General features: G+C 34.5%; 1 protein-coding gene across 3 annotated transcripts; it reads left to right on the top strand.

The window, feature by feature from the left end:
- The first annotated feature begins 207 nt into the window (after nucleotides 1–207).
- On the top strand, nucleotides 208–26,122 carry LOC130974396 (putative disease resistance protein RGA3). 3 transcript variants are annotated; one of them, XM_057899270.1, is made up of 8 exons: nucleotides 208–542; nucleotides 5,052–5,149; nucleotides 5,255–5,994; nucleotides 6,250–6,337; nucleotides 6,642–7,252; nucleotides 7,503–7,689; nucleotides 22,240–25,749; nucleotides 25,871–26,122. In XM_057899270.1, the coding sequence occupies exons 1-7, from the start codon at nucleotides 353–355 to the stop codon at nucleotides 25,528–25,530; spliced, it is 5,205 nt and encodes a 1,734-aa protein (XP_057755253.1). In that variant the 5' UTR covers nucleotides 208–352; the 3' UTR covers nucleotides 25,531–25,749; nucleotides 25,871–26,122. The 3 variants fall into 3 exon arrangements, with proteins under 3 accessions (XP_057755253.1, XP_057755254.1, XP_057755255.1); XM_057899271.1 differs by having other exon boundaries at nucleotides 6,250–6,313; XM_057899272.1 differs by having other exon boundaries at nucleotides 459–547.
- Nucleotides 26,123–26,383: the final 261 nt, after the last annotated feature.

Here is a 26,383-nt window from a genome sequence, read left to right on the forward strand (position 1 = left end):
GGATCGTTTTCACATTGACTTGATTCGTTTCAAAATTAATAACAAAATTTAAAAAATCAAATTTTAATTAATTGACATTAACTAAGTTTTTAATTAAAAAAATTCTTTTTTTTAAAACATTACTCATATTAGCTAAAAAAATTAATTTCCAACATTAGCCTTTTCACTCTGGTTGATTTATTTGCCCTGCTTTTCATTCGTGTCTACCCATATCCATCTTCTCATTTCCTGCCTTTTGTAGCCACTAAATAATATAAATCCTCTTTCCTCACCATCATCCCCTCCTTCCAAGCACTGTCGTAGATGTAGCAAGAATAAATTAAAGTCCTTGAATGACCATGGCAAGCCTCTCATGTACCCTCTACTAGCTAACGCCGCCTCTACTCTTCCTATCGAGAAGTTTTCATCCTGTATCATTCTTCCTACCAAACTTCTCGCACGACCCTCCAAAATCACCTTTCACGTCAAGCGATTCAAAGTGCAAATCACCGAATTCGTCCACATTAGCAATGTAACTTGCTATGCATCACTGTTGAAAAGAGGTCAGGTACGTATGCACTGTATAACAAACCTTCTAGCTAGCTAGGAAACCAGAGAACTATCAAGCACGCACTTTGATTGATATTTAATTTAGTTTATACAAAAATAAGAATTTTGGGGAGAATTTTACCGCATAGGCAAGGCAGGAGCTAGAAGTTATAGTTTAGACTTATTTTTAATTGTTGTTCATATTTAAACTAAAATCTAGATTTCATAATTTTAAATTTCAAACAAAGATTAATAAGTGTATATATTTAAAGGCTTTTTTATTTAAATAAAATAAACACCTTTTAAAATTATCTAATTTTTCTAAAGCATTTTTCAAAATTTAAATTTTTTGTTTCTATTAATATATAAAATTTTTTCTGGACTTTATGCTTTTATATAATATATTAATCACTACATTCTAAGACGATTTATGGATAAATAAATTTTGAAAAATAACATAGGTGACTAATTTTAGTAGTTGTATATAAATCGGTACCATTTTTGTACAATAACTAACTCTCAGCACCCAAATGCAATTTATGTTTAATTTGGTTAATTCTCAAGATCCAACCACAATTTATATTTAAATTTTTTTTTATGACTTGATTTATGCTTAAAATGATAAAACAGATGTATCGACTATTGATGAACTTTCTCATATTAGATATATTGAAATCGATTAAAAATTAAAAAGTAATTATTAGTTAAACAAAATTGATAGATATATTTAGACATAATTTTAATTTGTATTTAAATATTTTTAAGTTGAATACTAATTTATCAAATAAAATTTAGAAAGTGAAAAATTTAATTAGTTTAAAAAATAATATAAAAGGTGATTTTGTTAAACAAAGATTTATCTTCTAAAATTAAAAAAAAATTCATTTAAAAAATTAAATTATTGTGTATGAATAATTCTATATTTTTATTTTAAAAACAATATCTAAGAAAATTAAAGAATTTAAATGTTTTAAAATAAAAAATTATTAAAATGATAAAATAAAAATTAATCCTCTTTAAATTTATAATTATTATAAAATATATATTTTATTATTTAAAAAAAATAATTTTCTATTTTAAATTTAAAAGATTTTAATCCAAAAGTAAGTATTAGAATAATCCTAAAACTGAATAATAGTTTTTTAAATCTAAATGATAAAGAATTGTATCACATATATGTGAGAGAATAGCCCTGATTTGATTAAATAGCAATTAATAATTAAATATTTAGAAGATACGAACAGTACAGTATCATACTGCATGAATATAAAGTAAAAAAATCAAAATATATAGCAAATATAAAATTTAACAAAAAATTGAGTTGAATAATTGACGTACAAAAATTAATTTGTGAAATATTTATTGTATAAATATTTGTAGATAAATAATCAATAATATTAGATCAAATTCATTTTAATATCCTATTAAAACTAAAACTGAGTTTTTTTTATGACTAAACTAAAACTGAGTTTAATTACCTCAATTTTAAAACCTAATTTAAAAAATAAAAAATATCTTTATATTTATAAATTATTTAGATATATAACAAAAAAAATATAACTATCTAAACATAATATAAATAACCTTTCGACTTATAACAACATTCTATCTCACTCCCAATTACTATAATATGTGTCACATTCACTCAATTATGCAACCCAGGAAGCAAACCATACAGTTATACTTTTAGTCACAATCATTTACTTTATCATGTTGAGCATAAGGGTTTTGAGGGTTAGCCAAGTTAAACATAAATCTCGCTTGGATGTTGAAGGTTAGTTATTGCACGTAAATTATGTGAGTTTCTTGTGTTTTTACTTCAAAACACATAATTTTTTCTATTCCAACGATTTATATATAACTACTAAAATTGATCATTTTGAGACGATTTATATGTTATTTTTTAAAAGTTATTTATACATAAATCATCTTAGAATATAATGGTTAATATATTATTATTAGAAATATAGAATTTATGTTTTAAAAAATGTTTTAGGAAAAGTCAAGTAATTTTAAAAGATATTTATTTTATTTAAATTTAAATTAGTATGCATTTTGTGTTAGATTTTAAATAGTAAATTAGCGTATAGATTTGACGCTAGGAAATTATTTGATTCCCCAATGTTGGTAAGATTAATAATTCCATCTTTATTAGCCAATCCAAGGGGATTAAATTAATTTATCTCTTATTTTTTATAAGAATCTAAAAAAAATATGCACAAAAATTATTATAAATAAATCATACCTCAATTCAACTTGATAAACAAAAATAGTACATGGCATATTTGCACTAGTAGAGATAAAATAATTATTATAAAAATTTAATTGTTCTATTACTCTTTAATATATATATATTGAAATAGGTTCTTATATTATTTTTAGTTTTATAATTAAATTTTTTTAATATAAAATATTAGAATCAATTGAATATTTATCTGCAAACTAAAGATATATATCTATAATTAAAAATCTAATTAGATATTTGATAACATTTTTTTGCAAAAAATATTTTATTAATTTTAATATTTTTAACATAAAAATGACCTAGTTAAAAGTGCCGACTTGAGATTTTGGCATTATAGATCAATTTAAGAATTTATATATTTTTCTTATCTTTAAATAAGAATCCTTGAATTTTCTAAGACGAGACTTTTTGATCTTTTAACCATTAAATGTAACTATTCAAATATTATTGAACTATTAATCTTCTTTTGGGACCCCTACAAAAAAAGGAGGTATTTGGATATTCTTTTGAGTAATGATCCAATCAATGTAAATTGATAAATCAAAATCATCTTTACCTAAAATTTGGATAAAAAATGCATTTCTTTTTTATTTCGAATAGTATTTTTTATAGGATTCTAAAATATTTATGTAATGTAATAAGAGGGAAATCTTTCAATATTTGGATCAAATTTTAATTTAGTTCCTAATATTTAAATATTTTATTTTTATCTTAAAATATTTTAAATAGATTTAATACTATTCTACCATTAAATTCAACACAAATAATTAACGAATCCAGTGATATAGATATTAACAACATTATTGTTATGTCATATATATCTTTTTTTTGTGTTAGAAAAGCATAGCTAATTAAATCTTCTTGTAACACTTATTCTTCTCGATCTCCTTATTGTAAAAAAATTCTAATAAAATCCTATCAATCAATCATCAACGATCCAGAATCAAAGAAAAAAATGTTATATTGGTAATTGTAAGTGGATCAATTTTAGTCATTTTACTTACTTACTAAAATCAAATGTTATCAACTCTTTCATATGTTAATTATTTCTGTCAAATTTAATATTGAAATGATATTAAATCCGTTTAAAACTTTTTTAAACTGAAATATAGGACATTTAAAATATTAGAAACCAAATTAGAACTTGACCCAAATGTTCAAGACCAATATTTTACTTTATTATAAATTAGGCAACACGAGACTTTTAAAGCGAATAAAATTTACTGTTCTAAACAACGTGAAACTTATATTCTCTAATTATAATTAAAGTTCAATTATTTAGTCTATATAGTTTTACTAAATTTGTAATTAGATTTCTATATTTTTTTAATTGAATTTTTATAATGCTTTTAATTTTGTAGTTAGGTCATTTTCATATAAAAGAATTAAAATTAACGAAATATTTTTCCTAAAAAATATGTGGTCAAAATTTTAATTAGATTCTTAATTATGGATACTTTCAATTTACGGAGAAATATTTGGTTAACTCTAATATTTTTTATAATGACAAATATCTAATTACAAAATTAAAAACAGTATAAAAACTAAATTGAAAATAAATAATATAAAAATCTAATCATAAATTTAATAAAACTACAGAATTAACAAAATAATTAAAATTTATAATTAATCAATACTTTTAACCTATTAATTCTATATGATCCACATCAAAATTTAAAATAGAAATTTAATTTTGATGCCAATGTAAATAATTATTCAATTATATTTATTTTTTTTTGAATAAATACATACACTGGGAATGTGAAATATACATAATTGAATACCTTATAAAACTTCTCTACATTAATAGCAAATCAAAGCTGAATGCTGTTATGAACAAAAAAATGTTAGGAGATTATTAGAATTTATTAATTTTTATCATTATGTAGTCATTAACTTAATTTTTTTAGTCTAATTTATTTAATTTACTAATTTAACAATATATATTTTATCCTATATTTTTAAATATTATGACTAAAAATAATAAATTCTGATGTCCCTCTATCATTCCTATTATGAATCTAGTCTATTGGTTTAAAGTAGTATTCAATATTTCAATGTTATGATTTAACTTTGTATTTATATTAATGTATACATTAGTGATATATAGGTTAATGTTCTTTTTTCATAAATGTTTAATTTAGTTCTTACATAAATAAGAATTTAAATTAAATTGCAATTTAGATTTTATTCATTTTAAGAAGCTTTAGATTTTTTATATGTAAAATACATTTTTTTTCTGATATTTATATTTGTGCATTATAACTTGTATTGGCAGTGTATATTGTAATGGGGCAGGACTTACTTCAAGGTTATGAATATTCATTATATCGATTAGATACAGAGTCTCATATTGCTGGGAGGCTTCAGCACATGGTAATATGCAGATATGTACATTGTTATTTGAAATGATCTTAATTGCGTTTCATACTATATATTGTTCTCATATCAATAATAGATGTACATTGTTCTGTCTTATAGCCAGAGAGAGTTGTTCGTCCAAGACAATTTAAAATCCCTGTTGTTCCAGACGAACGTGTCAGGCCTCTTCTTCGGAGAGCAGGATTTGAACATGTGGCGTTCATGCCACCCTTCGATTATGACTCATCACTAGTGTCAGCATGGATAGAGCGATGGCGGCCAGAGTCACACACGTTTCATTTACCCTTGGGAGAGTGCAGCGTAACATTGAAAGATATCTCATTTCAGTTGGGACTCCGCATAAATGGAGATCCTGTAGCTTTCTTAGGCAATTGGAAGCAAGACTACAGTCGAGATATTATTCCTCAGATATGCCATGATTTGTTAGGGATAACTCCCAGTTTCAATGACATACAAGGACAGAGCATCAATATGTCATGGTTTCAACAACATGTGTGCAGACCATTGGGAGAAACCCCAAGTCATGTCCGCCTGGAGCAATACACTCGTGGTTATATTATGATGGTAATTGGTGGCTTTTTATTCCCAGACCAATCATCAGATGTAAGGGTTTCAGTCAAGTGGTTGCCTCTTTTACAAGATTTGGATGCATGTGGTAGATTGAGTTGGGGTTCAGCAGTGCTTGCATTTATGTATCGAATGTTATGTCATAGTACCAAGTTTGACCAATCAAATATTGGTGGATGTGGAGCTTTATTATTGTCTTGGATATACCACCATGTTCCTATGTGTCGTCCCAATGGCTATGACCAACGACGCATATTTCCATTGGCAAAGAGGTAAAAGTTTAATTGAGCCTTACGTATTTTAGATCATAAGTTGTAAGGAATGGATTCTCTCAGTTATTAAAAAAAATTGAGAATGTAAAGTGTGATTGTTAATCTTTTATTTTTTTATATTTATTTTTGATCTCATTTATAAAATTAATAATAGAAGATTATATTTTACTCCTTCAATTATTAAAAAAAATTAAAAAAATCGATTCCCATAACTTGTATTACAAGTAAATTTTCATTTAATCATTTGCATTGTAGGTGGGCTGGATATAAAGTTAAGAATGATGGAGAGGGTCTTAAACTAAGATATTGGAGGCAAGTGGTAAACAACATTGGCATCAATGATGTAGGTTAAAGACTCGTGCTGCCGGTTGTTATATGTTGATATTTATTTTCAGAAATATTTAAAAGATAATAATAAAATTAATTTAAATCAGTCTAATCGTCTTATTTTATATTTATTAATTATTTTTAAAATAAATACATAATATTAGATATAATAAATATAAATTTTAAATATTAAATATATAAAATTATGAATATTAAATTAAATAAAATAATTTTAAAATTATTATTTTTCTAACATTGATCATTATTTTTTTCTACAACAATCTAACACTTTATTATCCTTTTTTCTTATTTTCAAATAGTTTGAGTGGACACCATACAATGATGTGCATATTCAACACTTGATTCCCCAAGAGATTTATCATGATGCTTTGTCATGGAGCTCCGTGTGCCCACTATTATGCTTTTCGATTGTTGAGTGGCACCAAGTGGATCGTGTGATTCGTCATTTAGGTGGACTTCAATATATACCGAGGTGTCCCCTAAACATAGATGAGATGCACAGTAGTGACGAACGCTTTGGAAAAGGTGATGAGTGGTTCCCTTCCTACTTGAAAGATTTTTTGTACGAATATTGGACAAAAAGAGAGCACAATAGAGTATTTGTCTTTTACCACAATGACCACCGTCCTTCGGCTAAGTACTTGCAATGGTACCAAGCATGGGCACATACCACTCTGAAAGAACAAGGGGGCCAACCAGATATTGCACAGGATGATATTCCATTAGATTTACCTCTGTTAATGCCTTATCCACCAGAGATTCAACAACCTAAAGATGATGTCTTACCTCTAGTGTATCCTAGCCTAGGTCATAAGGGACCCAAAGGTGGAGGATCACAACATGTTACTAGTGGAACTCGTCACGGTCTACAGGACACTGAGGGCAGATGTCGTGATACTCGAGGTTCTGGGTAAGTTGAGATGCTTGAAAGTGAGCAAGTGCTTGCAAATTCAGTCAATTTACGTGTACTTAAAGAATATCGTCTAATTTATTAAAAATAGTTAAAAATTAATATTTAATTTAAAAATATAAAAATAAATAATTTATAAATATTTAAAATTGATTATAAAAAATAAGTTAGATAAAAAAATAAATATTAAATAATAGACATTATAGAATTAGCCATTTAGATTTAACTAGATCTATCTCTCTACATTTAGGGCCACAACAAGCCGATACACTCGTGACCAAGTCGTGTCATCGTCGTGCGTGCCAGAGAGCCAACCGACACCGAGGGCAGATCAGGGTGGGCCATCTTACTATATTCCGGAAATGGATCGAGCTAGCTCATCCTACAACGCTCCACAAATGGGTCAGTCTGGGTCATCAAACTATAGAATAATAATGGTAAGTTTTTTCCCCTCAATTAAATAATCATCTTTTCACCATTTCATGTCCCCAAAAAAAATAATTATTATCTTTCGAGTATTTATTTTATTATATAAAAATTAATTTTTTATATTTAATGATAGAATTAATATAACATATTTTTAAAAATTTTTTAATTTAATTTTTTAATTTATTAAATTTAATTTATTACAATGAATTAATTATATCAATTAATTAATTTGATTAAATATTTAAATATTATATAATTATTATAATTTATATCAAACAATTAATTATAACAAATAAATTAAATCAAATCAATTATAACAAATAAATCGGACAACTAATTGATTTAATTAATGCATATATCAACTAAATCCTAAGTCAATTATAATCAATTACAATTAATGAGAAAATTAATAGATGTAGTTTTGTCTTGAGGATATTTTTATTTTATTTTATTTAAGAGTGATGCAATGTAGCCAAAGAATAATTATAATATAAAAATATTATGTAAAAATTTTTATTTTGTTGATAAGAAAGTGATATATATTTCTTTATCACTTATTCTTCTTATCACTTACCATTTTACTGCATATTTGGAATTATTAATGTTCTTTTCAAGATTAATTTTAGTTTCTCCCAAATGAAATTCCTAACATCTGTCAATCACATTATTATCCATTAAAAATTTAAAATACAATAATTTTTTGCAAAAATGATGGAAGTTAAATTAAACATTTTTAACAACTTCTACTATACAACTTTTATTTTACATATAGACTATTAAAAAATAAAAAATAAAATATAAAATATAAACAAAAATTAAAAAATAAATTTTTAAAAATAATTATTAACTTGTCATATTAAAATTAATAAATAAGCATACATATGAATATTAAATAAAAATATTAAAATAATTAAAATTATAACCTATTAGTGCATATATAAGATAATTGAAGAATACAATAAGACGTATAATTTAAAATTTTATAATATTAATTATAAAAATTTATTAATTATAAACATTATATGTATGAAATTATGAATATTATGAGTACAAAATTATGGGTGTTATTAATATGAAATTATGGATGTTATGTGTATGAACTTATGGATGTTATGAGTAAATTTATCAATTGAATAAATTAATTTTAGAATTTGACATTTTTTTAAATTCAATTATGATAAAATTTAAAACCATCTGTGTTAACTTTATAATTACTTATGCAATAACTAAAAAATGATATGTGTATGGATGTAATACCTAATAAACATGAATTTAATTTTTCGATGTTAGTTGTATGTAATTATGGATGTTATATACATGAACGTATGAATGTTATGTGTATGAACTTAGTTAGTACAATATAATTATAAATGCACATAAAAATACAAAAAAAATCGGTTTATTATACCATACCTCATTAAAGCTAGTGTGATTTTTCATATTCTCGAAAATTGGGTGAGTCCGTCTGTTGTTCAAATTCTTCAGCACCTTCTAGCATAGGTACCGTATTAAGGTCGAATTCAAATGTCATACTATTTGCAATGATAAAGATGACTTCTTGTAAAATTTTTTGGCCTATTCTAAGGTTTAGTTTGGTAAAACTTTTACTTTTCAAAAGTAACTTATAAAAGTTAACTGACTTTTTAAAAGTTGTAGCATTTATGTTTAGTAAATCAAATAAAAAATAGTTTTTAATAAGCACAAGCAACATCAATTGTGTTTGGTAAAATAGCTTTTAAAATTTAAAAATACTATAATAGACATAAATATAAGTATTAAATTTAAAAATTAGTTAATATATGAGTTATATTAAACTTTTAAATTTTGAAAAGTACAAACTAACTTTGAAAAGCTCTATCTTAGTTACTTTCAAAAGTATCCTGATCTTTTAAAAGATGCAATCACAAGTACATGGTCTTTTTGATTTACCAAACACAAAATAAGGAGCTTGAGCTTTTAAAAAGCACAAGCATCTCTTCAAAAAGCTTTGCCAAATCAAGCCTAATTATGTTTGCAATGATATTAGAGTTGTGAATTTTGAATTAAAATAATTGCATTAACGGAAATAAAATTATAGGAAAAAAGACAGATAGGTCCTTGACTTTTTAAATTTTTGACAAATACATCCCTGACAAAATTTAAATACAAAAAAGTCCTTGACTTTAACAAACAGAGGACAATTTAGTCTTTCCGTCTATTTGCCTCTCATACACCAAACGAAACTGGCTGACGTGGCTAAAACGGTGTCCAGGTGTCCGTTACGGTGCCACGCTGGAAGGGGAATAAAGTTCGAAGGACAAATAGGTCCTTGAGAATTTAGTTCATTATACTTCTATTATGCTTCTATTATGAGAATTTAGTTTATAAAATTATGCTTGTGTTTTGAAATCTAGTTAACTTATTGTATTCTGCAATTTAAATTATTTGTATTAAAATTGCAGAAATTGGGCTTGTTCTATTTCTACTTTTTTTCTTAAATTGCATTAGTTCAGTTTTAGTGCATTTGTTTATTATATTAAAATTTGTTAAATTGCATTAGTTCAGTTTTCATCATACAGTGACATTAGTTAGCATGAGTTCATTTATGCATCAAGTTAGCATTAGTTCATTTGTGCATCATTCATGTATTAAGTTAGCATTAGTGTATTTGTGTATTATATTAGAACTAGTATTTTTATCCATAATAACATTACGAGAATTATTTTTTTTAAAATTATAGTTCACTTTGTTCTAACAGTATAAATTATGCATGACACAAAAGATTTATAAAATCAAACTACTTTTACAAAAAAGTCGTAAGTTGACAAAAGTCTCTGGCTAAAAAGACCAAGATATCTGCAGATAAAAAATTAAATAATATTTTGATTTGTCAAATTACTAATATAAAATATAATTATATATAGAGTAAAAATAGTAGAGAGAAATAAAAAAATGGAGAGAGGTAGATGAGAGAATTTAGGAAAGGAATTTATTAATTTTGGAAATAAAATACTTTCTCTCAATTTTAATAAGAGTGTCATGTGACACATTTGATTATTAAATTAAATAGTAATATATGATACATAATATAGGTATATTTCAATTAGATAGTAATATATGATACATATAAAAGCATAATGAACTAAATTCTCAAGGACCTATTTGTCCTTCGAACTTTATTTGTAAAATGACGTCAAGGACTTAGTTGTCCTTCGAACTTTATTCTCCTTCTAACGTGGCACCGTAACGGACACCTGGATACCGTTTCAGCCACGTCAGCCAGTTCCGTTTGGTGTATGAGAGGCAAATAGATGGAAGGACTAAATTGTCCTCCGTTTGTTAAAGTCAGGGACTTTTTTGTATTTAAATTGTGTCAGAGATGTATTTGTCAAAAATTTAAAAAGTCACGGACCTATCTGTCTTTTTCCTAAAATTATGTTAAGGTAGTTTTCAGATTTTGTATCTTCATTGAATGATGATAAATGACTTAACAAAAACAAAAAATCAATTACAATTAATTCATTTAATATAAATTATCATAACCGTTCTTTATAATTATTATTATTAGTCTTTATTGTATTCTTAAGTATAAAAATTAAATTATAAAAAAATATTAAGTATTGATTACAAGAATGCCTAATAGTAAGGAATATGATATTATAATTAATGTCATTAATAAGTGGAACTGATAAGAATATGATAAGTGAATTGATAGGAGAATGAGATAAAAAAAATAAAATTTTTGTTAAGTTATATAAATGAAGTAAATTATAAAAAATTTTGGCTAATTATGACTAAAAATTTTTTGTCACCAAACTTTTTTCTTTATTTAATTGATTAAATCAAATTAAGTATAATTAATTATAATTAATTATTATTATTATATCAAGTATATGATTTGAGGTGAAATTAATTATATTAAATACATAATTTATGTTTACATATAACTTTACGTTTTATTACTATATAGTCTTTAACTCTTTATGTCTTTTATTTTTTAGGATAACTCTTTAGTTCTTTTTTTATTCTTTTGAAATATTCAAATAATATTTTATATTCTATCTTCTATCATTTTTTTATATTTTATAATTTTTTTAGGCTTTATATAATTTTTTAACCAAATAGTTTGATATTGAATTTTGCCCTATTTGAAAAGAAAAAATTAAATTCTATCTATATAAAAGTTATTTGAAGTGTTGCATTCATTTTTTATACTAATTTCAATTATTTATTTAGTTTACTAAACTATATTTAGTATTTTTATTTTGCAGGTTTTAGATCTTTAATTATATTATATTGGTGTTTAATTATTTTTTTGTCAATTATAACTAATTTATTATATCAACTATTTAATTTGATTAATTAAAATAGTTGACTTTTTAATTTAATTTATTTGATGCTAATATGTAATTGGTAAAATAAATGATAAATAAATCTAGTAAAAAATAATAAATAAACAACAAAATTGTTACGGTGGGTAACCGAAGATTAAATGAATGGACAGCGTTGGCAAGCCCAAATGTGTGAAGGAGGAGGTTTCCGTATGAGTATGCAGCTCAGGAGACTCCGTCCGACTTGTGTTCGTGAGTGAATGGGGGGTGGTACCTGCAAAGACACTCCGATGCCTAAGTTAGCAAGGGTGTTAGCAGGTCTAGAGAGTATTGGGCTTAGAGATACCTGAGGGGTGTCAGTGTATTTATAGTGGTGAGCCAATAACCACCGTTGGAGTAGTACCATATCTTTAGGGTGTTAACCGTCCCATTATCTTAGGGAGGTTAAGATATGGCTTTATGAAGCGGTTAGAGAGATTTTAGGGGAGGTTACTCATTTGAATGAGCGTTTATCTGCCAGCTAATCTCATGTCCGACTTCTTTAGAGTAAGTCGTAGTGGACACCGACTTCTTATGTGAAGGTCGGTGCTTAGCTAGGCTTAATCCTTCGGATTAGACCTTTTAGTTGGACCTGGGCCCTTATCATTGGGCCAGGGTATGAACAGTGCCCCTACTTGAGCCCAAGATCTCTTTAAAGCTTGGGTTCAAGTATGTAACTCGGGTACGTAGCCGACTTTCACGGGTTTTGAAACCGACGTGATTATCGCGACCTTTTGTTTCTGACAGTTACGTCTATTCAAGCGTCGTGTCCGTTAGGGATGCACTTAGGGATTGATGGCTTTGGTAACGGTGCACTCTCATTAATGACTGCTTCGTTTTTACCACTATGCCCCTTAGCATGTTTATAAATACTTTCTCTCTCTTTCCTTTTTCCATTTCTGCAATCTTTCAAACTTCTTCTTTCTTTGTACGTGTCGTATTCACTCGTACTACATTCTTGTGCTCCGGAGACTTTTGCTTCTTCCTACCTTCATTCCCAGAAAGAGGTTAGTTTCTTTCTCCTTCTTCGCACTTTTCGTATGACTTTGCTTTGTAGAGAAATAGGTTTGTAGACTTGTGGCTGGTTCTTTTTCCTCCTCTTTAGAGACCTTTGTTTTTTGATTTTTTCCTTTTCTTTTTTCTCTTTGTAGGTTTCTTCATTTTTCTTAGAGAAAGAAAATGGCCTCCGTAGATTGGGTTGACGTTACTGTTCTGGGGGAGGCGCCGTTGGTAGATGCGGAGTTTATTACTCATCTTCGCACCCATCACCGGCTCTGTACTTCGGATGAGGATGAGCCTAAATATGAGTTGCTTGTTCCCGGTTCAGAGGACCGAGTTTGTCATGGGAGAGCCAACGAAACGGCTCCCCATTTCTTCTTTATGTATGAGTGCATGATCACCCATCTGGGCGTCTTTCTGCCCTTTTCAGATTTTGAGATGTCTGTTTTGCAGCATTGTCGGGTTGCCCCTACCCAGCTTCATCCCAACTCCTGGGGTTTCTTAAAAATTTACCAATTTATCAGCCATGCTCTGGATTTCCCGACTTCTCTGAAAATATTTTTCCATCTTTTTCATATGACCAAGCCTTTTAGTGGGCTGAATAATAAACAACAATGGGTTTCCTTCCGAGCCATACAAGGTCGGAGGATTTTTACCCTTTTTGATGAATCTTTTCATGACTTTAAAAATTTCTTTTCCAAAGTGCAAGCTGTAGAGGGTCATCACCCCTTTTTTCTGGACGATAATTCTTTTCCTCGCCTTCCTTTATACTGGCTGGAGGCCTCCCCTTGCGAGAAATATGGTCTGGATGACCTGGATGAAGTAGAGGCTGTCGTCGTGGGGTTCCTCCGAGAAGTGTGGGGGAGGGCCCCATATTTGGACACTAAAAAATTTCTCCAAGGGTTTCCGACCTTTGTCCAATCACAGCTAGGTAGTTTTTTCTGGTCTGCTAAATTTCTGGCTTGTTATTTGATCAGTCCGACTTGTTTGATTCTTTAGCTGTTGTTTTCTTTTTCAGAAATGGCAAAGACAAACGCCCAAGAATCTTTTTAGAGGGTCCAGGAGGCTAAAGCTAAGTCTCGCGCTCGGTCTGGTGGTGCCAGGGTTATCTCTCCTCCTCCTCTTCCTCGGAACGTTGGGACTCTTTCCAATCCCATGGTAATTTCTTCTTCAGCTCCCTTTCAGCCGCCCTCCGTCGTCCGACCTTCTCCTGATCCCAAGAAGCGCAAGACTTTAGAGTCTGGCTCTTCTGGGGAGGTTAAAGCGGATGCTCTTGCATTCGTCCGAAAGAATATCTATCCTCATGCTCGTATAGGCATGGATGATATGTCTGTTCGGGGCCACCTTACCACTATGATCGAGGAGAGCCTCAAAGCGGCGGGGGTCTGTGGCAAGCTCTTGGATATCTTTGAGAGGGCTCCTCTCAGCTCTTTAGGGACGACCTCGAGGGTCGAGGAGCTGGAAGGAAGGCTTCGTGCCTTTCAAGAGCATGAGGGAGAGTTGAAGAAGGAAATTGCCAAGCTGAGGGAGGAGAGAGATACCCTCCGGGAGAAAGGGAAGGCTTTGCAGGCCCAATGTAACATGGAGATGGATTTGAGGAAAACGGCGCAGGCCAGCTATCAATGCTTATTCAAAGATCTTGTGTCTGTGAAGACTGACCTGTTTAATTCTCGGAAAGCATATGAGGAGTTGGAGGACTCCATTCCCGATGGTGCCGAGGAGTCTTGGAGGATCTTCCTGGAGCAGGTTAAAGTTATTGCTCCCGACTTGGATCTTTCTCCTTTACATCCTGACAAGGTTGTCATTGATGGTGCCATCGTAGATCCTCCTGTCCCCGTGATTGTTTCTGAGTCAGAGTTAAAGACTCGGGGGCAGAGGATTATCGAGTCTCCTCCTCGTTCAAAAGATGCTCCGAGTACCTCCACGGTTCCTCTGATCCCTTCATCTCCCATGGATGCTTCTCGTGGTGCTCCTCCCGATTCTGGTGGTAGTGACCCGTCTGCTATGAAAAAATGATCTTTGGCTATTTGGGGGTCCGGCCTGTGGGCCCCCCATTTTTAAACTCTTTATTTATTTTGTTCTTGGTTGTGCGGTTTGAACAATTTCTTTTGGCCTTTTAAGGCCGTAAACAAAATATTTTCACAAGTGCCCTTTTTGAATAAGGGTTAAAAAATAAATACCTTTTTTTGGATAAGGGTTTAAGTTACCTTTTGTGTGTATGCTTCTCTAATTTTGATTTTTCAAAATCCTCTTGATCTTTTTTGAAAACCTTTTTCCTTGGCTCGTCTACTTTTCCGAGCCTTTTTGTTTAAGGACTTTTTGGGAGCCTTTAAACTTTTCCCTAGGCTTTCCAATCTCTTTTTGTTATCCCTTATACTCGACTTTGTATTAGCGAGTTTTCGTGACTTAGGTTATTTTTGCGATGCGTTTTTCTTCTACTCGGTGTATTTCCGAGCTTTTCTACTCGGGCTCTCATTTCGACTTATGAGTCGAATTATTCCCAAGTTTATACGACCAACTTATATAACCTCTTTACACCGACTTGTACCTCGTCGTTTTATCCTGACGACCATATAGGTCGGTTCATGGGATTTTTACGTTTTGTCGAGCTTAAGTCGGCACGTTTCGTAGAAAGACTTAGAAAAATAAAGAAGGATTTTATAAGAGATATTGTAGATGAAAAAAGATCTTTATTAATTGGGGAGGTACCTTCTTGCTGCTAAGGGTCTTAATAGCCTATTTTCCCTTAGCCTCTACTATGATGCCTCGTTAAAAACCCTTCTCCAGAAAAAACCCTTTTGGGAAAAAATCATGAAGTTGCAAAAAGAGTACATCAGGGAGTAGAGTTCGCTTTTAACTGTAGTACCTTTTCATATTACAAGCATGCCACGACCTTGGTAACTCAGTGCCGTTCAGGTCGGTTACTTTATAATAACCTTTTCCTAAAACTGCATTGACTTTGTATGGTCCCTTCCAATTTGCGGCGAGCTTTCCTTCTCCTGATTTGTTGATTCCAATGTCGTTTCTGATTATGACCAAGTCATCCAGGGCAAATGTTCTTCGAATGACTTTCTTGGTGTACCTTGTAGTCATCCTTTGTTTCAATGCCGCTTCTCTTATCTGGGCATCTTCTCGGACTTCGAGGAGCAAGTCGAGCTCCTCTTTGTGTCCCCGTACGTTTCCGACCTCGTCATGGAGAATTACCCTTGGGCTTTGCTCATTGATTTCTTTTGGAATCATGGCTTCTACACCATAGACTAGTCGGAAAGGTGTTTCTCCCGTGGCGGATTGGGGGGTTGTCCTATAAGCCCATAGCACCTGAGGGAGCTCTTCAGCCCAAGCCCCTTTTGCTTCCTGTAGTCTCTTTTTTAGTCCTGCCAGTATGACTTTGTTGGCTGCCTCGGCTTGCCCATTGGCTTGTGGGTGCTCTACCGAGGTGAACTGATGCTTAATTTTCATACTGGCTACTAAGCTTCTGAAGGTAGTGTCGGTGAATTGGGTTCCATTATCCGTAGTAATGGAATAAGGTATCCCATATCTTGTGATGATATTTTTGTAGAGGAACCTGCGACTTCTTTGAGCGGTGATGGTGGCTAATGGTTCTGCTTCTATCCACTTTGTGAAGTAATCTATTCCCACGATCAAGTATTTGACTTGTCCTGGCACTTGGGGAAAAGGACCTAACAAATCCATTCCCCATTTTGCAAAAGGCCATGGAGAAGTGATACTAATTAGCTCTTCTGGTGGAGCCACGTGGAAATTTGCATGCATCTGGCATGGTTGACATTTTTTTACAAATTCTGTGGCATCTTTCTGTAAGGTCGGTCAGTAGAATCCAGCTCGGATCACTTTTCTGGCTAGTGACCTTGCTCCGAGATGATTTCCGCAGATCCCACTATGTACTTCCTCCAATACCTCGGCGGTTCTTGAGGTCGGTACGCATTTTAATAATGGTGTCGATATCCCCCTTCTGTAGAGGATATTTCTCACCAAGGTGTAATGTTGTGCTTCCCTTCGGATCTTTTTGGCTTCTTTTTCCTCTTTAGGGAGGATGTCAAATTTCATGTATTCGACTAGGGGATCCATCCATCCGAGGTTTAGACCGGTTACCTCAAGTACTTCTTGCTTATCTTCTGTTTTTGCTACCGAGGGTTCTTGGAGGGTTTCTTGAATCAGGCTTCTGTTGTTTCCTCCTGGTTTGGTACTTGCTAACTTGGATAGGGCATCCGCTCTGCTGTTTAGATCCCGAGTTATGTGTTTGACCTCAGTTTCTGCAAAGCGCCCAAGGTGCTCCAAAGTTTTTTCCAAGTACCTCTTCATATTAGGGTCCTTTGCCTGATATTCTCCGCTTATTTGGGAGGTCACCACCTGCGAGTCGCTGTATATCATCACCTTTGTAGCACCGACTTCTTCTGCCAACTTTAGTCCGGCGATCAAGGCTTCATATTCTGCCTGATTATTTGAAGCCGGAAATTCAAATTTTAAGGAAACCTCTATCTGGGTTCCTCTTTCATCTACCAATATTATGCCTGCGCCGCTTCCTGTTTTGTTGGAGGATCCGTCTACATAGAGTTCCCATGTAGTCGGCCTTTCCTCTTGATCCCCTGCGTATTCTGCCACGAAGTCGGCGAGGCATTGGGCTTTGATTGCTGTCCGAGTTTCATATCTCAAATCGAACTCGGAGAGCTCTATTGCCCATTGAACCATTCTCCCCGCCACGTCCGTCTTTTGGAGGATTTGCTTCATGGGTTGGTTCGTACGAACTCTTATTGTGTGAGCTTGAAAGTAAGGTCGTAGCCTTCGTGAGGCTATTACTAAGGAGTAGGCAAACTTTTCTAGTTTTTGGTACCTTAGTTCAGGGCCTTGTAGGACCTTACTGATGAAATAGACTGGGTGTTGTCCGACCTCGTCTTCTTTTATCAGGGCCGACGAGACAGCCCTGTTTGCTACGGATAAGTACAGAACGAGGTCTTTTCCTGGTGCTGGTCGGGTTAGGATAGGAGGTTGGCTTAAAAACTTTTTGAACTCTTGGAACGCCTCCTCGCATTCCAGAGTCCATTCAAATTGGCATCCCTTTCTTAATAAGAAAAATAGTGGAAGGGATTTTAGTGCCGATCCTGCCAAAAAATCTGGAGAGGGCTGCAAGTCGGCCATTGAGCTGCTGGACTTCTCTCAAACAAGTCGGACTTTTCATTTCTAGGATGGCTCTACATTTATCGGGATTGGCCTCAATCCCTCTTTGTGTTAGCATAAATCAAAGAAATTTTCCTGCCTCCACCGCGAAGGCGCATTTTGCGGGATTTAGTCTCATCCCATGCAGCCTTATGGTGTCAAAGACTTGTGAGAGGTCGGATAAGAGGTCGACTTCCTTCTTGGTTTTCACTAGCATGTCGTCGACGTATACTTCCATTAGGGTCCCCAGGTGAGGGGAAAACACTTTATTCATCAACCTTTGATATGTGGCTCCTGCATTCTTTAATCCGAATGGCATGACCACGTAGCAATAGTTAGCTCTGGGTGTGATGAATGATGTTTTCTCCTGGTCGGGCTCATACATCGGGATTTGATTATATCCCGAGTAGGCGTCCATGAATGACAAGTATTGGTACCCCGAACTGGAGTCCACTAGGGTATCAATACTTGGTAGGGGATAAGGGTCCTTAGGACATGCCTTATTTAGGTCGGTATAGTCGATACACATTCTCCATTTACCATTCTGTTTTTTGACTAGCACTACATTGGCTAGCCATGTTGGGTACTTGACCTCTCTAATAAAGCCGGCTTCCAGGAGCGCCTGTACTTGCTCTTCTACTATTAGAGCTCATTCTGTGCCGAGCTTGCGTCTTCTTTGTTGTACAGGTCGGGACCCTGGATAAATCGAGAGCTTGTGGGACATGAGCTCGGGGTCAATCCCAGGCATGTCAGAGGCCTTCCAGGCGAAGAGGTCGGAATTATCTCTTAGGAGTTCAGCCAGCCCTTGTTTTAGAGTTTCCCCTAGGTTGGCTCCTATATAAGTATTTTTTCCTTCCTCTTTACCGATCTGTATCTCCTCAGTCTTTCCTCCCGGTTGTGGTTGCAGCTCTTCTCTGGCCCTTGCGCCGCCGAGCTCTATTGTGTGAACTTCTTTGCCCTTTCCTCTCAGATTTAGGCTTTTGTTGTAGCATTTCCTTGCTAACTTTTGATCTCCCCTTACTGTTGCTATTCCCGCTGAGGTCGGGAATTTCATGCAGAGATGGGGAGTGGATACCACCGCTCCGAGTCGATTAAGGGTAGCTCTGCCGATCAAAGCATTGTATGCTGACCCTACATCTATGACTATGAAGTCTATGCTCAGAGTCTTTGATTTTTCCCCTTTTCCAAAAGTGGTGTGGAGGGGCAAAAATCCCATTGGTTTTATTGGCGTGTCCCCTAATCCATATAGGGTGTCGGGGTAGGCTCTTAATTCTTTCTCGTCTAACCCTAACTTGTCGAAAGCCAGCTTGAAAAGAATATCCGCCGAGCTTCCTTGGTCTACTAGGGTTCTGTGGAGATGGACATTTGCTAGGATCATAGTTATTACCACTGGATCATCGTGTCCAGGGATTATTCCTTACCCATCTTCTTTTGTGAATGAAATGGTAGGAAGGTCGGGTGACTCTTCCCCGACCCGGTAGACTCTTTTGAGATGTCTTTTGCGAGAAGATTTGGTGAGTCCCCCTCCCGCAAATCCTCCTGAGATCATATGGATATGTCTCTCTGGGGTCTGCGGTGGTGGGTCTCTTCTGTCCATATCATCTCGCTTTCTCTTTCCATGACTGTCCGACCTTTCTATGAGATATCTATCAAGCCGACCTTCTCTAGCCAGCTTTTCTATCACATTCTTGAGGTCGTAACAGTCGTTAGTGGAGTGACCATATATCTTATGGTACTCGCAGTAATCGCTGCGGCTCCCCCCATTTTTATTTTTAATGGGTCTAGGGGGTGGCAGTCTTTCAGTGTTGCAAATCTCTCTGTATACATCCACTATAGAAACTTTCAGGGGAGTATAAGAGTGATATTTCCTTGGCCTCTCGAGACCGAGTTCTTTCTTTTTCTTGGCTTCCCTTTCCCTCTCTTTAGTTAAGGGAGGGGGTCCAGGTCGTCAACTCAGGTCTCTTAGCTTGGCGTTTTCTTCCATATTGATGTACTTTTTAGCTCTTTCTTGTACATCACTTAGAGAAACGGGGTGTCTTTTAGATATGGACTGTGAGAAGGAACCTTCTCTGAGCCCATTGACTAACCCCATTATGATTGCCTCTGTGGGCAGGTCTTGGATCTCCAAACAAGCTTTGTTGAATCTTTCCATATAGGCTCGTAAAGATTCTCCGACCTCCTGTTTTACTCCCAGGAGGCTCGGTGCATGTTTCACCTTGTCTTTCTGAATTGAGAACCTCATCAAAAACTTCCTTGAGAGGTCTTAAAAGCTAGTGATCGATCTCGGGGGAAGGCTATCGAACCACTTCATCGCTCGGGAAAGCTTTGCATCGCGTAGCGTCGGAAGCATCAGCTAGGTACATCCGACTTTTGAAGTTGCTTAGATGATGCTTTGGATCCGTGGTTCCGTCGTAGAGGTTCATATCCGGGCTTTTGAAGTTTCTCGAAACTTTTGCCCTCATTATGTCCTCGCTGAAAGGATCCTCTTCACCCAAGAGCGGCTCTTCTTGTTCGTCGCGGGAGTTGTGACTCTTGAGGGAAGATTCCAGCTTTAAGAGTTTTCTTTCTAACTCTTTTCGCCGTTCTATCTCCTCTTTTAGGTACTTTTCAGTTTCCTTTTGCCGCTCCCGCTCTTGTTCTAGCTGTTCCAGGCGGCTGTGGACTAACCCCATGAGTTCAGTTACATGGGATGGTCCTCCTTTTTCTGATTCGCGCCCTTCTGAAGAATTTACCTTCGGGTTCTTTACTCCGGAGGTGCCTTCTCTATGTTGATTGTCAACTTCCTGGTGGAGGGCGAGGTCCGCATCGTTATTGCCTGTGTCTAGATTCTCTTGTTCAGAATCTGTTTCCACATGGCCTTCTTCGTGGGATCTGTCCGCCATCAATGGATGATCTCTCGGGTCCCCGGCAACGGCGCCAATGTTACGGTGGGTAACCGGAGATTAAATGAATGGACAGCGTTGGCAAGCCCAAATGTGTGAAGGAGGAGGTTTCCGTATGAGTATGCAGCTCAGGAGACTCCGTCCGACTTGTGTTCGTGAGTGAATGGGGGGTGGTACCTGCAAAGACACTCCGATGCCTAAGTTAGCAAGGGTGTTAGCAGGTCTAGAGAGTATTGGGCTTAGAGATACCTGAGGGGTGTCAGTGTATTTATAGTGGTGAGCCAATAACCACTGTTGGAGTAGTACCATATCTTTAGGGTGTTAACCGTCCCATTATCTTAGGGAGGTTAAGATATGGCTTTATGAAGCGGTTAGAGAGATTTTAGGGGCGGTTACTCATTTGAATGAGCGTTTATCTGCCAGCTAATCTCATGTCCGACTTCTTTAGAGTAAGTCGTAGTGGACACCGACTTCTTATGTGAAGGTCGGTGCTTAGCTAGGCTTAATCCTTCGGATTAGGCCTTTTAGTTGGACATGGACCCTTATCATTGGGCCAGGGTATGAACAAGAATCATAAAAGACCAATATAATTAGTTTTACAAAATAAGTGTATTTACATGAATCTAATCATATAGATGTATATATATATTTTTTTGGTGTCTATATACATGTATATATAAATCATAAAAAATATGCATATTACAGCTAATTTATTTAATGTTAAAATATTAATTTTTTATATCATGTTATAATTAAATTATATTTACAAATATCAATTATTGTATGTTTATATTATTTTTTATTATTTTATATTATCTTTCTATTTTAAAAAAAAATCAAGATTCATGAATGGTTGTGTTATAAACTTATAATTAAATTAAATTAAATATTTTTTTATCAAAAAATATCTTGGTATAAAGTTAAGGAAGAGTCTAAGAAATCAGTATTTTTATTAAAATTTAATAAGTACTTAATCATTAAAAAAAATAAATAATTCTACATTATTAAAAATATTGATAATAGCTAATCAATGACTACACAATATAAATTCTACTGGCCTTAGCACTCCTCTAAAGTTAATATTTGACAACTATTCTATTTTTGTCGGGACAGTTTCCACACGCTTTGACCTTGCTTCTGCTTATTCTATGTACAGGCAGGAGAGGATTTCATTCTACCTTCAAATCCTACTGGGAGCATGATGGTTGAAGTTGTTGGCGATACCATCACTACACTAATGGAAAGGATGAATTCTCTAGGTGTTTTTGGGAAGAAGATAACCGACGTCAAAGATAGTATCATACGCCATCTCTCACCCATCAAAATGGTGGCAGAGCCAAGTGATGGTCCTACACTCCCTCTTACACCTAATTGGCTAAATGATGTTATAGATGCGCTCACCGATTTGTGGGACTTGCTGGACGATCATGGCATTCCTGCTGACGCTACTCCACTTCCAAAGAGGGGCAATGTATGCTTCTCTTCATGTCACCTTGCATCTTGTGGCCTACTCCACAATCTGCAGAAAATCGAAAAGCGGCTACAACCCATTGTAGTTTATGTGACCAAGATGCTGATAGACAAAAGAAGCACGTTTATAAAGACGGTTGTGGAAGAAGGAGAAAGAAAGATTGTCGGAAGAGACAACGAACAGGAAGAAATTATAAATAGGATTTTGTCTTTGACCACAGTGGAAGGTGTCGTTTTGGTGATTAGGATTGTGGGGATGAAAGGGACTGGGAAAACAGCACTTGCTGAATTAGTTTGCCGTGATGTTAGAGTGACAACAAAATTTTCGGTTATATGGATCGGTGGTATCCATGACAATTCTTATGTTGAGTCTGTCAAGAAAGAAATGCTTCGTGGGAAAGGAAAGAAGAAAATTGAAGATCTTAATCCTGAAGAAGCCACCAGAAGAAGTAGATTCCTTCTAGTGCTGGATGATTTACGAAGCGAGAACCATGAAGAACTGCTCAGTCTGCAAAGAGAACTGAGAAAGGTTCCTGGCTCATCTGGTGGTGCGATCCTTGTAACCACGCAGAATAGTCTAGGGCCCCGCAAGCTGGTCCAAAATACGTGGACACTAGACATTCTGAGAGAGGAATATTGTTGGGCTCTATTTGAGAAAGTTATAGGAGGAGGTTCAAGTGAATCAAAGACCAGTGATGCCCAAAAGAAGTTGATTAAAAAGTGCTGGGGAGTCCCTGCAGCAATAACAAAATTGGCAACAATGTTGAAGACTCATGAAGCAATTTCTGAAGCAGACATAAAGAATTTGGAGCGGAAATTCATGCAGGAGATGAAGACGATGTACTACGATGAGCTCCCCTCCTGGCATCTGAAACAATGCTTTGCTTATTTACCATTTATATTCCCTAATAAGACACGTCAAGTAGTCAAGGTTGAGACACTAGTTCAGCTTTGGATGGCAGAGGGATTTTTGGGCCCATTCAATTCTTCTTCTCAACCAAAACAATTGGGAGTTAGCATTATAAAAGAATTCTGTCGCACATCAATCCTTTCCGTTAGAGAAGACGAATTTGGCAGCATTACACATTGCTGGATGTATAACCCATTATTGTTTGATCTGTCAAGATTCGTAGCCGGCGAGGGTCGCTTCTACATGGATGACCGTGGCGAGAATGTCATGCAAACTGTCCGTCGAGTGTTACTAACTCAAGACTTTGACTTTTCAAATGGGATTCCCGAATCCCTCAATAAAATTAAGAAACATTTGCGTACCATTCTCTTCCCCCTACCAGGTAACAACAACTGGTCCTCGCGAATTCCACATGATGTCACTTTAAGCCTGTCTGCATGTGATGCGATTTTCCGTGCATTCCAGAGTTTGCATGTGTTGGGCCTAGCAGATTTAGGCATGAGGATGCTGCCTAGTTCAATTGGAGAGTTAAAGCTCTTAAGATACCTCAACTTATCTCATAATAACATGGAGAAACTTCCCGCTTCCATTGGAAAGCTAAAGCGCTTACAGTCATTAAAACTGTCCCATTGCCATCAACTCAAAAATTTGCCTGATGAGGTACAGCATTTAGTGAATCTCAAGCATCTGGAGCTAGAGGGGTGCCTGGATCTGGCACACATGCCGTCAACATTGGGGAAGCTAACAAAGCTTGAGAAATTGTCCCATTTCACAGTCAGCAACAACAATTGCAAGCACAAGCAATTGCAAGGTTTTGCAGAATTGATAAATCTTAAAAACTTAAGGGGGAAGTTGGAAATTCTACACTTGGAGCGCTTCAAATTTGAGGAACCACGGCATGTTGGGGGTGCCTATTTGAAAGACAAAGAGCATCTTGAGGACATCAGTCTGAAATGGAGTCATGATGATGATAACAATAAGAAAGATAATGACCCAAAATCACTGCTGGATCATCTTGAGCCACATCCAAATCTTCGAGGATTATCTATAACGGGATATAGAGGTACAGCATTTTCAACCTGGCTCTCGTCTCTCAAAAATCTTGTTAGCTTTACTTTGAACAACTGCTCCATGTGCACATCTCTCCCTGCATTGAACGGATTCCCTAATCTTAAAGTTCTCAGACTTGAAAGGTTGGACTCTTTGGAATACATAACAGATGGAACCAAAGGCAGCACAGAACTGGGGTTAGGCATGCTAGAATATTTGTCGATATCAGATTGCCCAGACCTCACAAGTTGGTGGAGGCCTAGTGAAACCGCTCATAACAATGCCATATTATTTAGCTCCCTGTCAATTTTGGATGTTAAATACTGTCCAAAACTAAGTTCTATGCCATTGTATCCCAATCTCGACATGAGGCTGATTTTGGAGGGTTCCAGCATGAGAACGCTGTTGGACACCATAAATTATAGGTCAACTTCAAATCCTGCTCCTCCCCTCTCCAGAGTACTATGGTTGAAAATTAACAACGTAGAGGAAGAGTCTTATCTACCGAATAACTGGCTAGAAAACTTTGTATCACTCCAATATCTTTGGATCAGTGAGAAAATGTCAGTGGTCAAAAGTTTCAGACATCTTCCCTCACTTAACACCATGATCATCACAAACTGTACAGGAGTGGACTTACCTAGTGAGGAATGGGGTGGTCTCAAAATGCTCCGGCATCTGACAATACAAGAAGTTGCTAAGCTGAAATCTCTTCCATCAGGAATCAAACATCTTACATCTCTAGCTGCTCTATGGATCATCGGTTGTCCTGAGTTAAAAACTTTGACAGAGGAAATAGGCAATCTCAAATCCCTTAATATTCTTCACATTGAAAATTGCCACAAGTTAGATTCGCTTCCTAAAACAATGATCCAACTCAAATCACTAAACAGGTTAGTGATTAGGAGCTGCCCATTGTTGTTGCCAAGGTGCCAAGAAGGAACCGGTGATGACTGGCCACAGATCAAGCACATCAAAGATATCTACGTGGCTGGCACTTCTGAAGTCTTTGAGTAATAACATCAATCAAGTCCGAACTGGTTCGGCTAACCGGTCTCTTGGGTACTTGACAAAAGACTTGCCCTAAGCCTCTAATAATCTCTCTCCCCCTCTAAAAGATTGGTATAGCTATGCAGTTTTGCTACTTCTTTCTTCAGTCTTTGTTCATACAAGTATTACACCTCGGGAATTGGTTGGGTATTCCAAATCTACCTGAATTTCAACCTTCATTCAGGTGTAAGTATAATCTATCATTTTCTTTGCTCCTTCTAAACTTTACTGAGTTACTAATTAATGTTACCGAGCCATAATTTTTGTGCTACTTATACTCTTTGGATCAAACTTTCACTGTGATCAGGAATCCAGCTATTGGTGAGAATCAGATGGAACTAGATGAGTCTTCTGGGTAAGATAAAGATTTGGTGTCTACCTTTGATGTCATGTGTTTGTATTAAAGGTTAAATAAAGAAGGACAACAACCTTCGTTTTATTATCCAAAGAAAAACTTCTGAGATACATTTCTTTACATTTTATATGTTATGATCCTTGAAAGTATGTAACATTACCATGTTCGGGCTACTTTAATCTATGCATAAATTTAGTTGGATCACTCATTTTGTATACCTGCATTCTTCAATTATAAAAAAAACTGCCGTCTCTTTTTGTGATGGTTCACTCCTAAGTCCTAATGATTCCTTTTAATCAATTAAGGTTCGTGCAGATTATTTATTTAGTGGAATAACAAGGATATGGAAATTATCAATATGTACTCTGGATCCACAATTGACATGAGTCAGCATAATTACTTTCAAGAACTTTGTATTAATAATTATTCTATAGTGTGTAGAGAATAACATAACGTGCAGAACCC

This window comes from Arachis stenosperma, chromosome 4 (genome assembly GCF_014773155.1).
Source record: "Arachis stenosperma cultivar V10309 chromosome 4, arast.V10309.gnm1.PFL2, whole genome shotgun sequence".
NCBI lineage: Eukaryota > Viridiplantae > Streptophyta > Magnoliopsida > Fabales > Fabaceae > Arachis > Arachis stenosperma.

What these genes read in the sequence shown, in the direction of transcription:
- LOC130974396 (XM_057899270.1), top strand. Translation starts at nt 353, where the DNA reads ATGTACCCTCTACTAGCTAACGCCGCCTCTACTCTTCCTATCGAGAAG. An exon ending in TGCATCACTGTTGAAAAGAG is followed by an intron (nt 543 to 5,051) that starts GTCAGGTACGTA and finishes TTGTATTGGCAG; the next exon opens with TGTATATTGTAATGGGGCAG. An exon ending in CAAACTATAGAATAATAATG is followed by an intron (nt 7,690 to 22,239) that starts GTAAGTTTTTTC and finishes TTCTATGTACAG; the next exon opens with GCAGGAGAGGATTTCATTCT.